Source organism: Phaethon lepturus, unplaced genomic scaffold (assembly GCF_000687285.1).
Source record: "Phaethon lepturus isolate BGI_N335 unplaced genomic scaffold, ASM68728v1 scaffold38688, whole genome shotgun sequence".
NCBI classification, from domain to species: Eukaryota; Metazoa; Chordata; class Aves; order Phaethontiformes; family Phaethontidae; genus Phaethon; species Phaethon lepturus.
Genome location: NW_010556164.1, coordinates 3,842 through 20,213, shown reverse-complemented (window position 1 = coordinate 20,213; position 16,372 = coordinate 3,842). Strand labels below are relative to the sequence as shown.

At 51.9% G+C, this 16,372-nt stretch overlaps 1 protein-coding gene across 1 annotated transcript in view; it reads left to right on the top strand.

The window, feature by feature from the left end:
* Window positions 1-15,691, top strand: part of LOC104624912 (tenascin-R-like) — a gene marked incomplete at its 5' end in the record, with an annotated part of 17,581 nt that extends 1,890 nt beyond the window's left edge. Inside the window, 16 exon segments of the mRNA XM_010292396.1 lie at window positions 17-153; window positions 3,029-3,118; window positions 3,235-3,498; window positions 4,141-4,292; window positions 4,295-4,409; window positions 4,518-4,637; window positions 5,189-5,332; window positions 5,950-6,069; window positions 6,641-6,784; window positions 7,392-7,522; window positions 8,524-8,656; window positions 11,418-11,569; window positions 12,536-12,632; window positions 13,445-13,606; window positions 14,926-15,089; window positions 15,534-15,691. Coding sequence (XP_010290698.1) covers window positions 17-153; window positions 3,029-3,118; window positions 3,235-3,498; window positions 4,141-4,292; window positions 4,295-4,409; window positions 4,518-4,637; window positions 5,189-5,332; window positions 5,950-6,069; window positions 6,641-6,784; window positions 7,392-7,522; window positions 8,524-8,656; window positions 11,418-11,569; window positions 12,536-12,632; window positions 13,445-13,606; window positions 14,926-15,089; window positions 15,534-15,653 — 2,245 coding nt within the window.
* Between the last annotated feature and the right edge of the window lie 681 nt (window positions 15,692-16,372).

The following is a 16,372-nucleotide window of genomic DNA, read 5'->3' as shown; positions in this document are numbered from 1 at the left end:
CGCGGCCCCCCGCCAGCCTCGAGCTCGCCTGGGACAACAGCGAGGCCGAGGTGCACAGCTACAGGGTGGTCTACAGCACCCTGGCTGGGGAGCACTACCACGAAGTCCTGGTGCCGCGGGACACCGGTCCCACCACCCGGGCCACCCTCGCAGGTACGCATGCACCCACGCACCCTTCCTCCCCTTCCTCCTCCTCCTCCTCGCAAGCAGGTAGAGCAATGGAGAGCCCACATCACCACTGATGCTCGGTTGCCCTCATGCTGGCACACATCTGAGGCTGTTTTGGAGTTTACTAGTTACTGGAGAGAAGGTTTTCCTTGGGATGAAGCTCATTTTCCCCTCTGTGGGTCTGGATTCGCTTATCCACGAGCCGAGTGATGCCCCTCCAAGCGATGCCCCTCCAAACAATGCACCTCTGGCAAGGGTCTGTCCAGGTCCCAAACAGAGCTAGCAATGAGCAGCGTGAGAAACGGGGAGAGGAAGGCCTTTCAGAGGAAAATAGCGGAAAATATTATTTCACCCTTCTTTTTTTCCCTTGCCGGGAAGGAGCCGCAGGTGCCGATGCCCCGTAGGCAGCGATGGGGATCCAGGCTGCCCGAGTTCGTTGCCTTTTACCAAACGGGGCACAAAGCAGACCTAAATCCCGGGATGCTGTTTTTGAGCAGGTCCCTCAAGCGTTACATTATTCGGGCCAGCACAGGGGGACCCACCGGGGGCTGCAAACACCCCCCACCTCCCACTGCCAGGAAAGTCCCAAACACCCTTTGCAGCAACACCACAAGCACCGTGTGAGATCTGGTTTCCTTTTTTCAACTACAACCTCTTGCCTGCTGGATTTGCGGCGCCGGTGGCATTTTTTGGAGCAAAGGAAAGACTTACACATATAAAAAGGATCACTCATTCAGCTTGAAGCTCTTGGGTATGGCAGGACATTGGGTTCTGCCACGTTGACTCTCTTGGCCCTGCTGGGACCTCCCCAAGCCCGAAGAGGGCTCAGGCATCTCTGCCATATGGACCTATAGGAACAGGGAAAGTCGAAAGCCAAGTTACAGGCACAGCGGCACCGAGTCACGAGAAAGGCTGGAGGGCAGGAAAGCAATTCGAGCAGTTATCTTGAAAAATGCAGTATGCGGAAAAAAGAAAAGTTAAGGCTAGTTTCTGCTGCATTTGTGATGAGGACGCGGGTGGAGAAGTGGGATGAGATGGAGGAGGACAGCAAGGGATCAGAGACCTAGCGCTGGTCCCCTGCTGGCTTTCCTCTAGGTATTTCCTGCCTTTCTAGGTGAGAAGGAGCATTAAAAAGGGCCAAATCCTTCTCCCTGGAGCAGAGGTGCAACACTACCGCAGTGACCTAAACTGCAATGACACCCATGGCAGAGCCTGAGCTTGCCTCGGAGAAAGAGACGGCGTGAAGGCTGTCTTTTTCTCTCAATAAAAATAAAAAAAGCTGCCAAGTCTCTACCTGTCAGCACCAGCACTGCCTGGCTGCTGCCAGACTCAGGCAGGGCTACAAGAAAGCCCCCGCAGAGCAAGCTCCAGAGATACAGAGGCTGCAGTTGACAGCGGTGAGCAATTTTTATACAGTGCCTCCATCATCACTTAAGCACTTTTCCTCTAGCTCCCAGGGTGCTATGTAATAAACAAACAATTAAAAAAAAAACCCCAAAACTAATTATAGCAGAAAATAACCTAAAAAACATTCTGCTGGCAAAAAAAAAAGCCAGGATAGCCATAGTGTGGATGGTGCATGAGCCTCTCCCATAGCTCCGTTACGCACGTGATAGCCCTGTCCTCCAAGGTCTTGTTGCATGTGGTGCCAAGACCATTGGGGTGGTTTTCCTGCCACCCAGGACTTGGTGGGATCCACGGTGTAAATGCAACCAGCGACTCCTCCAGCTGCCTTCACCTGCCTGCAGGAAAAGCAGTGAGGAATGGCGCTGAGCAGAGCTTATCAAAGATTTAAGCTTAAAAACACAGCAAGCCTTGCCCTGCCCCACATGTCTCTCTTCAAAATCAGCATTTGCACGGAAAGATCCATAATATTGCTCTACCCAGAAGAGCTGGGAGGGAAAAGGCATCGTTTTATATGCTCCTTCTCATTTCTTCCTTGTCCTCCCCCTTTCTCCCAGCCTCTTCTCTTCCTTTCCAGGATACTTCCAACACTTAATGGGCAGGGGTGAAGGGGGTCCATCTCCCCCCGGCACCAAGACTGCACCGTAGCAAGAGGAGAGGAGCAGGGGATGGGAGTTTCCCTCCCTCCTGGCCTCTTGGGGAAGGTTTTGGTGGCTTCAGGGGATGCTGCCCTGGGCAAGGCAGGGTGAAGCAAGGCTGGAGGGTTTATGGCTTTCTCTAACCCCGTGGGAAAGACCAGGAAGCTCAGGGAGGAGGGGAATAAAGCCATCAGCAGCCAAGCAGAAGTGATAGGCAGAGGTTGGAGACGTCCCACGGAGATGAAACAGTGATCAGCAGTAGGTGTGCGAGAAAGGAGCGGGACAAGCTCGATTCCCACGTCCCTTGAGAGAGGCACCATAGGATACGTCCACCTCAAGGAGCAGCTCTTGATTCGGCTCCCAGAAAGACTGCGCCTTTCCTAATTAATGTGCATTTCATTTACTCTGCATTATTTATTTCTCTTCGAGACACCAGCCCTGTGACAATATTTGACGTTGAATCACTTCGGAAACAAATATAGCTACTTTATCATTCCCATCTCAGCTCACACACATACAATTTCTGTCTCGATGCCAGCAATTACAGCAGACCTCAGCAACAACTTTTAAAAATTGCTTATTTCTGAGCTAGAATAATCTGAATTCCCTGTCCAAAGGCATCCATAGGGATTTCTAAAGAGGCTCAGCTCTTCCCCAATGCACAGAGGAACCGCTGACCTGTGGGAGGGCTGGTCACCCCGGGGATGCTCAGGAGGGTCCCGCCTTGTCCCCAGCATGGGGGGTGGTGGGGTTGCACCCCAAGGCCACCCAGCTAGGCACTGCTCTCACGCCCCTTCATGTCCTTTGTACCCTGGCAGATCTGGTGCCGGGGACAGAGTACGGCATCGGGATTTCAGCCGTGATGGACAGCCAGCAGAGCGTGCCAGCAACCATGAATGCCAGGACCGGTGAGTTTGGCCCCGTTCCATGCTCCAAGCATGGCTTGTGAGCTCTTACGGCTCAGGCATCCCCATGTAACAACCCGTGCATGGAGACAAAGCTCTGCACCAACCCTCTCCCACAGAGCTTGACAGCCCCCGGGACCTCCTGGTGACGGCTTCCACAGAGACGTCCATCTCGCTAACCTGGACCAAAGCCACAGGTCCCATTGACCACTACCGCGTCACCTTCACCCCCGCCTCGGGGATGGCCTCCGAAGTGACAGTGCCCAAGGACGAGTCGCAGCTCACTCTCTCTGAGCTGGAGCCTGGGACGGAGTACACCATCTCCATCATTGCCGAAAGGGGACGCCAGCAGAGCCTGGAGGCCACAGTGGATGCCTTCACAGGTAGAGAAAGAGAGGTTGGGATGGGGCCAAGGGCACAGACCGCTACCCCACACTGGTACCTCTGCCAGCCCACCACGTCCCCAGCACTGAAACTCTTGAGACAGTGACGGGGATAAGAGCTGGGCAATCCATCCTCGTGGGAGGAGGTCTGTGGACCTCAGGAGGAGGATAGCCCTACCAGCATGGGGATCCCATCCCCCTGGCCAGCAGCACTGAGCACACTGAGGCTCCAATAAAGAAGTGGCGGTGTTGGGGGAACAGCCGGCCCATGCTGTCCTCTGTGGTCAAGGTGGTGTGCATGTCCATAGGAAGGAACCTCAAGCCTTGAGGGACCTAACAAACACCTCTGGGTGAAAAGCCTGCAGTTGAGATAGCCAGACAGCACATACTGTCTGTAGGGGACAGCCGCATCACCCACAATATGGGTCTGGGTTGGAGTCTGTTTGCGGGCAGAGCTAAGAAAAGCACCATTTTTCTCCTCCAGTTCTGCCCCTCAATCCCAGCATGGCTGCAGATCAATGGAGAGCCCAGAGCTGCAGCTTTGCCACCTCTGTTGGGTGTTTCCCATACAAGCGCTGGGAAAAACGTGGAGGCCGGGATCTGCAGACGGTCAGTGTTACATCTCCCCTCTCCATCTTGCAGGGGTCCGGCCCATCACGCAGCTCCACTTCTCCCAGCTGACATCCTCTAGCGTGAACGTCACGTGGAGTGATCCATCCCCACCAGCAGACCGCCTCGTCCTCACCTACAGCCCCCGGGACGAGGAGGAGGCACTGCAGCTCACGCTTGACGGCGCACCCGCAGGCACACCAGCCTGACGGGCTTGCAGCCATCCACCGAGTACTTGGTATCGCTGGTGGCTGTGCACGGCGCCGTCAGCTCCGAGCCTGTCGTGGGCTCCATCACGACAGGTACCATGGACCCCCCATGCTGGGCACGGGACCCAGCCGGGAGGGCAGGCGTGGGGACGGGGAGCGGACCTGCCTCCCACAGCTTCGTTTTCTGCTCCGTCTCACCAGGGATTGATGCGCCAAAGGGCCTCAGGGTGGGCAATGTCACCCAGGAGTCCATGATCGTCTACTGGAGCCCTCCCATCGCTGCCTTCGACAGCTATAGAATGTCCTACCGTGCCGCCGAAGGTAATGGGTCAGACCACTCTTGGTTGTGCCCGGAGCTCACAGCTGCCAACCCTCCCTCCATCTGTGGGTGCAAGCAAGATTTCAGGTCATCCTCACCCCAGGCAGCATCCCAGTGCCCCAGGGAAAGCCACCGATAGCTGGCATGGACCAAGAGGCTGCAGGGATGGAGGACGGGGTTTCTGGGATGAGGATGGCCAAGGGCCACTGTAGCCAAGGGCCAGATAGACACAGAGGGGTGCAGGGAGTGACGCCCTGCAGCATGCCCTCCCTGGGGACAGTTAATTCAGGGCCTGATCCTGAAATCCCACTTCCCCCACCTGCCTCCCCTGGCTCATCTCCCTTAGACCCAGTTTCACCGACGATGCTGAAAAGGTCGCTCCAGCAGAGCGATGGGCATGCAGGCGTGCATGTACCCGCAGGCACAAAGCCCAGTTACCCTCAGTATCAGCCCTGGAGAGGGCTTGTGGCATTGCCCTCCCCTCCCGAGCACCTCCTGCACCCCAGGGACAGGGCCAGCCATGATGCCAAAGCTCTTGGCTCTGTCCCCGCAGGGAAGACAGACAGCACCACCATCGCCAGCGATGCCACCGAGTACACCCTCCACCACCTGCAGCCCGCCACCCAGTACGAGATTGGGATGAAGAGCGTGCGGGGCCGGGAGGAGAGCGAGGTGGCCTCCATCACTGTGTATACAGGTGGGAAGGAGCTCCTGGCAGGCAGGTAGCCATCAAACAGTGCCAGCCCCTGCTTGCAGTAGCAATCGGGCAGCTGAGAGAAAGCTGAACCTCACGCCAGCCTGATGCAAGCTCAAGGTGATGAGCAAGGCCCACAAGGGCCCAGCGTGGGCTTCTGAAGTATGTCTAGGCAAAGCTTTTCCCTTATAGGCATGAGTGGTCCTGGCAGGGAGTGATAAATCTGTGTACCAGGCACGGGGAGGCCAGAGATACGATGTTGGGCAACCATGACAACATTTCCTAAAGGGAGTACAGAATTCCAGGAATAATCCCTGGGGAAGCCCTGACACAAACAGCATCTGCTGCAGGAATAAAACCCTCTGCTATTCCCAGACTCCTCAAAAACCTAAAAAAAACCCCAACCTAACATCCCAGGCTGTGCATCAGGAAAACAGTGGAAGGGCAGCCCAGGTAGCAGAGTAGCCCCAGCTATGACATTTCTGCTCTCCAGTTAGGGCAGCAACAACTCCTCTGCAGGCACAGAGGCAGAACCCCGAGCAATGGGTCACAAGAAGCCCTTCCAGTTCATAGCCCAGCCTCTTAATGCCTCTGACTCTCCGAATCTGTCCCCCATGCAGCCATGGATGCCCCCTTGGGGGTCACAGCCACCAACGTCACCCCCACGGAGGCGCTGCTGCAGTGGAACCCGCCGCTCTCAGAGGTGGAGAGCTACGTCCTCATCCTCACCCGCCGTGCAGGTATGCCAAAACCCTGCGCCCCTCTGCCACAAGCTTTGCTGGGGCTCCATTTCAGCTCACCTTCACTTCTCCCCCATCCCAAAGCCCAGGGCTCAGCGGGTGCCCTCCACAGAGGGAGCAGGGAAGGAGCCCGTGCTTCAGCAGGGCAGCAGCTGATGGGTGGCAGGGCTGTACCCCATCCCCAGACACCAGCTCGTCCCACCCAGGTCCCATGGCAGTGCCCCGTACCAAGCCTCAGAGCATGGCAGTCCCTACAGGAGGGGACTGCGATCCCCCTGCTTTACTAACTGGCCCACCAGCAGCAACCCAGGGGCAAGCAAGTACCCATCTCACGGAAACTCAATGTGCGGCAAACTTCATGAAACCCACTACCAAAGGGAAAGAAAACATCAAGCAAATATAGGGATTGTGGGAAAAACAAGACCATCCTTCCGACCAAACACCACCAGTACAGCTCAGCTGCCACGCAATAGCTCATGGTGTTTCAGGAGTATAAGTGCTTTTGATCATGAAGTCATACCCATAGATACATTTTGGGCAACGACCTTAAGCTGTCTCTTTTGGCTTACAGTTGCAGGAGAAACAATTCTTGTGGATGGAGTCAACCAGGAGTACCAGCTGACCAACCTCCTGCCCACTACCACTTACACAGTCTCTATGTATGCCACCAATGGGCCTCTCACCAGCCAGACCATCAGCACCAACTTTACAACTCGTACGTACTCGCCTGCCCCACTGCCTGTTACGCGCCCTTAGCCACGCAACCACCCCAGGAAAAGCAGCCAGCAAAGCTGAGCCAAAGCTCTTGTCACGGACATATGGGTGTAGAAGTAGCCATGTGCCAAAAGGACGCCCAAATACCAGTGCTGGGCACAACACAAGAACAGAATTTGAATCACAACAAGCATCAACCATCATTTTCACTTGTTCAACATCCATGCACCCCCTTCTTTGATTTCCTCTGGATGTGATTTCCCAAGACGACTCTTAACCAGGTCATTTTTCTTGCCCAAGGCCATAGTCCAGAAGAGCACTACAACCCATTTTGCTTACAAGAAGCTTGACAGGCCCCATAGCACATGAATTTCACAGCCATTATCCTTCAGAGAGCACACAGGTAGAGGAGGAGTTTTAGAGGGTTTGCAGAGCTCTGTTCAATGATGGGGATGGGTGATGAGGTCTGGAAACTGAGGGTGAGGAAGGACTTCAGGCTGCAGCTCAGGGTTGCAAGGTCAAATCCCAGTGCACTGCGTTGGGAAGCAAGGCTGGGGTGGTTGTGTGTGAGAACTTGCACTTTCCTGGGTCCCTATCCACCCTTGCAGTTTTGGATCCTCCAACAAATCTGACCGCCAGCGAAGTCACTCGACGGAGCGCCCTGCTCTCCTGGGTACCTCCTGTGGGAGAGATCGAGAACTACGTCATGACCTACAGATCCACTGATGGCAGCCGGAAGGTGAGTGAGTCCTCCCATAGAAAGAAGCTCATTAAGTCAAGGAATAACATGACCATGGAGAAATGAGCAGGAGAAACCCAACAAAGCAAAAGAACGATGCTCACTAGGTCAGGGAGAGACCAGAAAGGCAGATGCTACTTTCTGCATAAGCAATACTTTAGATAAACAATTGGAAAAAGCAGGAAAAGATTGCCTAGGGCAAAATCTCTATGCACACCTGCAGGTCTGGGAAAAGAGGGCATGCCTGGAAAGTTTGGAGGAACAGGGGAAATTCACAACTTGTGAAACACAAGCAAGCTGAGGCAGGAGAAAATTATCCCACGAACACAGATGCTAAAAATGCTACCTGCCCTGCTTGCAAAAAGGAAGATAGGCACAGACAGCTAATTAATCTCGCAATACAATATATTTGATTATTTAATGAGTGTGTCCATATCTGCCTGTCTGGAAGAGCTGCTACAAACGCTATCAGAAATACATCACCGCAAGTAGTCTCATTTCCTTTGCCGGTGTGACTGGCTCGCAGCGGCCGAAGGATAATAGCTTTGCAGAAGGGGTTCGATATAATGCTATGTGGCATTGGCTGATGACCAGAAAAATTAATGTGACAGGAACCAACGGAGTCAAAACTGGCTGATAACCAGGTTTGTCCAGCTCTACTCCTTGCCATGCTTGGGCAATCTGTCGTGCCCTGTATTGAGGGCATGCAGATCCCAACAGAGCTGGTAAATAGAGCACACAGACTGCAAATATTTAAATCTCCTGTGTCCAAACCAACTAGCTTTCTCCCACCCGAACCATCCCAAAAGTTTGAATACATTCATTGACCTCACGCTGACTTAGTCCAGGGCTGTAAGGAGCCACGCAATGCTCCTCGGCCAGGCACCAAGGGCTGCAGTAGTTTGTGGCTTCCCTTCCCTCCTCACTTACTCTTTAGGCTCCCCATCGCTTTTCTCATCTGTTGCTCTTGGTGTCTACCTCCTTCTGGGACCCATGTACAGGAGCTGATTGTGGATGCCGAGGACACGTGGATCCGCCTGGAGGGGCTTTCTGAGACCACAGAGTACACTGTGCGCCTGCAAGCTGCCCAAAATGCCATGCGGAGCGGCTTCATCTCCACTACCTTCACCACAGGTGAGGACTTGCACCAGCCTGCTTGGCCAGGCGGGACTTAACCCACATAACATGGTGATAGACACGGACTGCTTTTATGGGTTTTCCCTCCTCAGGCAGCATTTCACCACGATCCACACAGAGGTACATTCATTTCCACGACACACAGTGCTGCTCTGCTGCAAAGAGTTAATGGCTGAAGGACCTAGAGTACAAACACAAGGTCCAGCCCAGGGCAAGGGGATCTGAGCTTCAGACCAGGAACCATCTACCGGGCCCTTTGCCTTTCCCTTATCCCTCCTCATATGCATAAATAGAGGGAAAAAACCTACAAAAGTCAACAAGAGGTATCAACGGGTATGCTCTTGGAGTGAGTGGGGAGAAACCCATCCGGTCTCTCCACACAGTAGACATGGTCTGATCTCTCACAAGGATTAAGCAGGTTCATCTCCACCACCATCAGTGGATCACAGACAGCAGAGCCAGCACGCCTGCAGCATTGTGGTCCCACCTATTATATCCAACTGCATTATTCCTTTGCTAATTCTAGAGGAGTCATGATTCACTAAGGCAACAGGAATGGTTTCCTTTCCAAATCAAACGATGGGCATCCACAGCCACCATAACCCTCACAGATGGAATGCTTACACTTGCAAGAATGAAGCTGGCATGAAAATGTCACCGTTACCACCACCCTTTGCAACCATTCACATTAGAAAAGGTGCAAAGCATATCATTCCTCGCCCTCTTTGAGAAGCCTCGCTAGGCCAGGGCACTTAACAGACAAAGTGCATTTTGTTCAGGGCTGAATCCAATTACATTTCTCCTGGGCTCCAAAAGCACCGAGGAGCCTGAAGATGATGTCCACCAAAATTCCTCCCATCTGCGCTGCCAGTTCGATTAGAAGAGTTTTCTTTGAATCCACTATGGATATGCTTCCCCATCATGGTTACATGCAAAGGTCCCTTCACCTGCTTTTAAGAGATAATAGAAACTATTTACGTCCACAAAAAAAGACAAGGCTTTTCTCTAATGCATCTATGGATCAGGCTTTCCTGCTATTCTTGCCTCTTACATGGGCAAGTGCAATAAAAGCCAGTGCCGTTCAGGCAGGTGATGGAAAAACACGTGTAATCTATGAGGCTGTTCGGGAGTCAGGGACAAAACTGCATGGGGATGGCTTCTCAGCTGGGACAAAGCAGCAGAAACCCACTCACGTCGGGTAAGGAGAGCACCATCTCCATTAAACACAAATGTCAAACCTTGGCAGTGTTAGAGACACCATTGCCAGCTGATACAGCATCCGAACACATTTAATTTGCTTTTAAGATGACGACAGGCATCAGCAAGAAACCGGTTTCTCCCCACTCACCCCATGTATCGATGAGACAAAAGCACCCAGGAGCAAACACCGAGGCAATGCAATCCACGGGCAGCATCCCTCAGCGAAGAATCGAGGTCTGAGATTCAATTCACTCTGGCAGGGTATCAGGGCACTTCGCAGAGAACAAGGACTTGTCTTTAAGGAGGCAAAAAAAGAAAAGGGGGGGGCAAAAAAACCAACCCAGGCTTAATTTAAATTCTTTTGCTTCCTTCTGCTCACAGTACACATCCCGGGGTTCTTCTATTCCCTCTGACATATTAATAGCTCAGCCTCTTTGTTTCATGTTTGCATAAGGTTCTTGGGGAATTGTATACAGATGGGACAAAAGGAAGAAACAGATACAGTATTTATAATTTATAGTGGTTTGAAATGTCTTTCAAGGTCTCCTTGGCTCTTAAAGATATGAATATAAATTAAGAAACAAGTAATCTCTGCAGAGCTCAGGGGAGCCTGAAGTGGTTGTCTTTGAAGCAGTTTTCATTGTTGGATACTATAAAATGCAAACATTCTCTCACCAGACCACGGAGACAGGAAAAAATAGGGGATCTTCAACATTTGGACAAAGCGACAATCTCAGAGTCTTCAGGTTGCAAGGCTGAGGGGAATACACCCAAACGGGAAACTACAGACAAGTCTGTACCCTGGTCCTACAGGGTATCACGCAGTTACGATGGACGCGCACAGCACGTCCTTCACACGTTCTCACCACGTAACTGAGACGCCCTCGAAAGGCACATCCACGTCGCCAGCTCTGAACCAGCTCTGAACCCAGAGTTCAGACCTCGATACTGCTGAGACCTCATGGTTAAGACTCTCAAGCTCTGACCCCCAAATGAGACGTTTCTTCATTAGAGGACACTGGAAGCACGGCCACGTGCCCCACACTGCCCGTGTCTAGCATCTTGCACAGCCTAATTCCTGCTCAGTTTGTAAGTGACAACCAGCCCCGCGTTAAGTTCACCACCATTTCCAAGGCCATGGATCAGGAATCTGCCTGGAATCAGTAAAGTCATAAAACTTGTTTGGAGCTGGCAATCCTGAGAGCAGAACAGGTTTTGGTATTTTCACACCTGTCTAAATATGCTGGTGACAGCTTAAACCCCAGGGTTTCAGACACGGTGCAGAAAGATGGTCCAAGAATTGACATCCCTCATCATTCATAGTGATGTTACCATGCAACTTTCCAATATAGGATGTATGGGAGATTAATTAATGTATGCACACATTTTTTTCCATTAAATCCTCTGATGTTGTTGGTAGATGTAAGTCCCACTGCCTTGCAGAATAACTCAGGTTGCAGAAGCGAAGTTAGACCCTTCCTGGATTGCAACCAGCAGGGCCTGAGACATGCGGAAAGGGTGTCCCTCTGCTTAAATTTTGCTTTTTTTAATTTTGCAGGCGGACGTGTCTTTGCTAACCCTCAGGACTGCGCCCAGCACCTGATGAACGGAGACACGCTGAGTGGCGTCTACACCATCTCCATCAACGGGGACCTCAGCCAGCGGGTGCAGGTGTACTGCGACATGACCACCGACGGAGGCGGCTGGATTGTGAGTAGCCGGGCGGTTGTCCTACGCGCCATCCCCGTCGCAAAGTAACCTATCCTCATCCTACCAGCAAAGCCAAGCACCAGACTGCGCGGGAACGACAGCAGGCTTAATATTGCACGCTTCATTTCCCACGCCATAGGGAATAGCCCACGCTCCAGTAATAATAGTTACACTTGGAGAAATGCCCTTTGATTTATTTGACATGTTTGCAGTGCTTCTGGAGAGCAAAATCTGAGCGCGAACCTGATTTATTGTTCTAGAAATGAAATTAATGGCCGATAGCTTCCATGGGGAATGATTCACACTGCCTGCAGCAGGAGGGTGTCAGGCATCACCCCGATTGAGTCCGTACAGGAGCATTTTAGAGGCAAATGCCTGTTTGGCTTTTGAATTGCACAAACGCTGCTTGTCTTGACGTAGATGGACTGACTGCTTAAGTAAATAATGCTCTGGTGCTTTGATTTTATTGCTTTGATTTGTATTACTTACACGCATTACACAAAACTGCGCTAGACGTATAGTCAAAACCAAAAAAAAAAACGGCTTCCTCAAATGCTGATTTCTAGCACAGATGTTATTTTAGCCAGGAAATTTCCCCCCCATCTCACTCTGCCTCAGAGCATCCCCTTGGATATCACAGAAAGAGCCAGCGAAAAGCAGAATCACATGCTAGAAAACCAGAGGCACCACATATCAGGTAGAGCAGAAATCTTGAAGGCTCATTCCTTCCTATTATAACATTGATTTGCCTTGGACATCATCTAACATCTCTTCAGTTTCCCCTTCTGCACAGGAATTAACGGCATGGCTGCAGTTAACACTAACTAGATGGTATTGCAATTTTCTCCCCTGAAAAGCGTGATGGAAAGACAAAGTATTGCCTTTATTTTCTGTGCCCCAAAGCCCAGCAAGGCCGTCCCTCTGCTCCTTCACACTGATTTTCCCCCTGGGCTTCCCCCACCATAGGTCTTCCAGAGGCGGCAGAACGGGCTGACCGATTTCTTCCGGAAATGGGCAGATTACCGGGTTGGCTTCGGAAACTTGGAGGATGAGTTTTGGCTGGGTAAGACCTTAAGTGGTTGTCTTTCATCAGCGTGTCAAACCCAAGATCCCCGTACACCGTGCTGCCCACCCGTGCCAGCTGCTGGCTCCTCGCCTTTCATCTCACTCCTCTCTGCTCTGCCTTGGACAGTTTTCCTCCCGTTGTTCGTTCCCTGTCCTGCACGTTAGAAAGTCACTCGTGGGCACACCACATAAAAACACATCACGAAGGCCAGCAGCTCCCTAATCTGCTCCTCCTAGGAGAGAAGGGGGTGCGCTGGAGGTCTTCATGGACCAAAACCCTTCATCCTCCCTTGGATGACTACAGGTTGCCTTGGTGGCATTTACAGCTCATGGACTTCACCTTGCCTTGGCCAGCAAGCCAGTTGCCCAAAGAAGGTAGGAAAGGGGTGAGTGTGAGACTCAGCACGGCTCTGAAATGGAGTGTGCTCCCCCAAAACTTGAACATGAGCCAAGGCCAGCCCTGGAGTGTAAACACTCTGGCTTGTACAGGAGCTTAACAGCTACATGAGAAGCACCAGAGCTCCACAGCTGAACACTCCCAGCTTCAGCAGCACGCAAGAAAGCCGAATCTGGGCCTTGAACCCACCTCTCATAGCCGCAGAGAGGTGAAGCTTGAGTGGGGACAGAGAGCTCAGATCCCATCAGTGCCAGGAGAGACAAAGACTTAACCAGAAGTGCTGTTGCTCTTTGGTTCCTTTTCTCACTCTCATTTCCCACAGCCGTTTCATTTGCCTAGAACTACTTTTGTTTGCTCACGGAGCAGATCCAGGCACCACGTCTCATGGGGTGTCTCACTGCTTGTCTCACCAGGCTTGGACAACATCCACAAGATTACATCCCAAGGGCGCTACGAGTTGCGAATAGACATGAGGGACGGCCAGGAAGCAGCATATGCCTACTACGACAAGTTCTCCGTTGGCGACTCCCGGAGCCTGTACAAGCTGCGAATTGGGGACTACAACGGCACTTCGGGTACAACCTCATTGCTAGCGAGTCATAGGGACGTCCTGGGGTGGGTGGCTCTGAAATTGTAAAGGAAATCCCAACATCAAAGCTTACCTGTCTAGAGCAGCAAGACATAAACCCATAGCCCTTTCTGCCTTCCTGCAGTCCATCATGTAAACCAGGCTGATAAATCCCAGTAAGGACACAGGGAATTTTCCATTGGGGATTAGATATTTAATATCAGAGGCATTGCCGTTCAAATAACCAGGTCAATCATCGGAGATGTCATCTCACTTGGCAATAACCACAGCTCACTACTGATGCCATGCTGGAGGGTGTATTTATCTCACTCCCACAGCTATGGAAAAATCTGAAATCCGTCGCATCGTTTCCTCACGCAGAGGCCAAACACAGTCCAGTTTTGCAAGGACACTGTCACACCTCCTTGTTCAGTTGATGCAGCGGCACAAGGCTTTGCCCACCAGAAAATAGTGGGTAACGGGTGATGGAGAGAGGGCACAGAGGGTTTCTTCCCCAGGAAGGGGGAGAGGGGTACTGCTGCAGCCCCTTTAGCTGGGATAGACACCGCCAGTGCAAGCCTCCACGATCCAGACAAAATTTCACCACCAGGTATTTAGCGAGGAACCCCACACCATATCCAAGATGCAGGAATTTTCTTATACCAATATCTGGTAGTTGCCACTGGAAGAGAAGTGACAGGGATCTTGGTTACATGCAACACAGGACTTGCTCTGACCTTAAGTCCCAGGGCACAAGGCACCCAACCTATTACCAAAAATGCCAGTAACAGTGCTGCAGACATGACTGCCTCCCCTTCCCCATACGAGCTCTTCTTCTAGCCATCCAACCAAGGAGCCTCTGCTCCACCCTGAGCAGAGAGCCAAGACTCGCCAAGTGGTCCATTGCAGAGAGATTTTCTAGCAAGCCTCGGAAAAAAAGTTCCCTTTGGCTAACAGGAGGGAAGGAGTCTGAAAGCATCCTGAAGTTATGTAGCAGATCCAGGCTTCAGGAAATCAGGGATGCCCAAATCTAGGGTTTAATTCATTTCTGAAACACTGAAATTCAGATCCAAAACCATACAGTACTTTATCTGCCAAACCCAAGCAGCCTCTAAGATTTGCTACGGTCTGTACTGATGCTAAACCAACAGTAGAGGACCTCAGATGAACCAGTTGTGAGCAATTCCAGTTAACGTTATTCCCAGACCTTCAGCTGCTTGAGCTGTTGATCGACAGGCCACCACATATACCAGAATATCCTAATTTCCTTGTGAAAGGACCAGATGACTCAGGCTCCATCACTCCTAACGGCGCCTTTTTCCGCAGGGGACTCCCTCACCTATCACCAGGGCCGCCCCTTCTCCACCAAGGACAGGGACAACGATGTTGCTGTGACCAACTGTGCCATGTCCTATAAAGGGGCCTGGTGGTATAAGAATTGCCACCGCACCAACCTCAACGGCAAGTACGGAGAGTCCCGGCACAGTCAGGTAAGGGCAGAGCTGGGCTGAAAGCCTTGGGCGTTTCTTCTAGCAGCATGACCAAACACGACAGCAAGCCCAAGCCAGGGCTGGGGCTGCATGGTCGGTTCACCAGGGTCAGGAGCACTGCTGGGGTGAGCCAACACAAGCTGGAGCAAAGCGAACCACCTTCGAGCCATTGGGGGTGATGGTTCATGCCTCATGCTGGCTGCCATAGTCATTTACTTTGCTAAGTTACATTTTAAAAATATATATACATAAAATTTGATCAGGAGCCTTTGAGCAGTGGGAAAAAAACATCAAGCCAGAGCAGCAGAAGTGTTTCTTGCTCCTGCTGGAGCAAGTTCTTCCTTCAGGCTTCTCTACAGCAGTCATGGTTTTTTCCTTCCTCCCCCACACTAGTTTCATGTTAGGGTCTTTCTTTACCCTGTGCCTTTCTCTCCCTCCTGCCAGGGGATTAACTGGTACCATTGGAAAGGCCACGAGTTCTCCATCCCCTTCGTGGAAATGAAAATGCGACCTTACAACCACCGTAACATCTCTGGGAGGAAGCGACGGTCCCTACAGCTCTGAGCCAGCTGAACCCCCTCCCACCTCCCACCACCTGACCTTTTCTGTCATTTGTTTGTATTTTATAATATGAAAAGGGAAAAAAAAAGAAAATTACTACTCGTCTGAGATAGCAACCTGCCCCTCACGAGTGCTGGAGGGAACAACAGCACAAGCAAAAGCCGTGGGAAAGGGAAGACCTCATTGCTTTGCATCTGCCCCAGAGAAATACCAAATTTCCAGTCTCCCTAGCCCAATACTTTGGCCCTTAACATGAGAAGAGAGACAGACAGATTTTTTGATATTTTTTTAAAAGACTTAGAAATCCCCAGCAAACCCTGCTAGAAATGTTTGTCATAGGGATCGTGGCAGAAACCTACCCCAGAGGGACCTTGGTGTGGCCATTTCCACCCCAGTCATGGCCAGGGACCCCAGTCCTCTCCCTGCCTCCCTGTCCCCTCCTGGCAGGGAGATTCCAAGCTTCATGCCATCCTGTAGACACCAACTCTTCCAGCAGGCAGAGGCCTGTCTCTCCTTCTGGCCAAGGGCACACAGCCTGGTCATCCCTCCCCTACGTGCAGGCACTATACGCACGGAGACAAGGCAGGGATGAGCAAACACAAGGCTCATCCCCTCCCCAGTTTTCACAGATCACACCAGGAGGGCTTGATGAATATCTGCATGTGTAGGCAAATTCTAGAGAACCCAGCTCACGTGTTGGCCCCACCACAGCCAAAGTCATC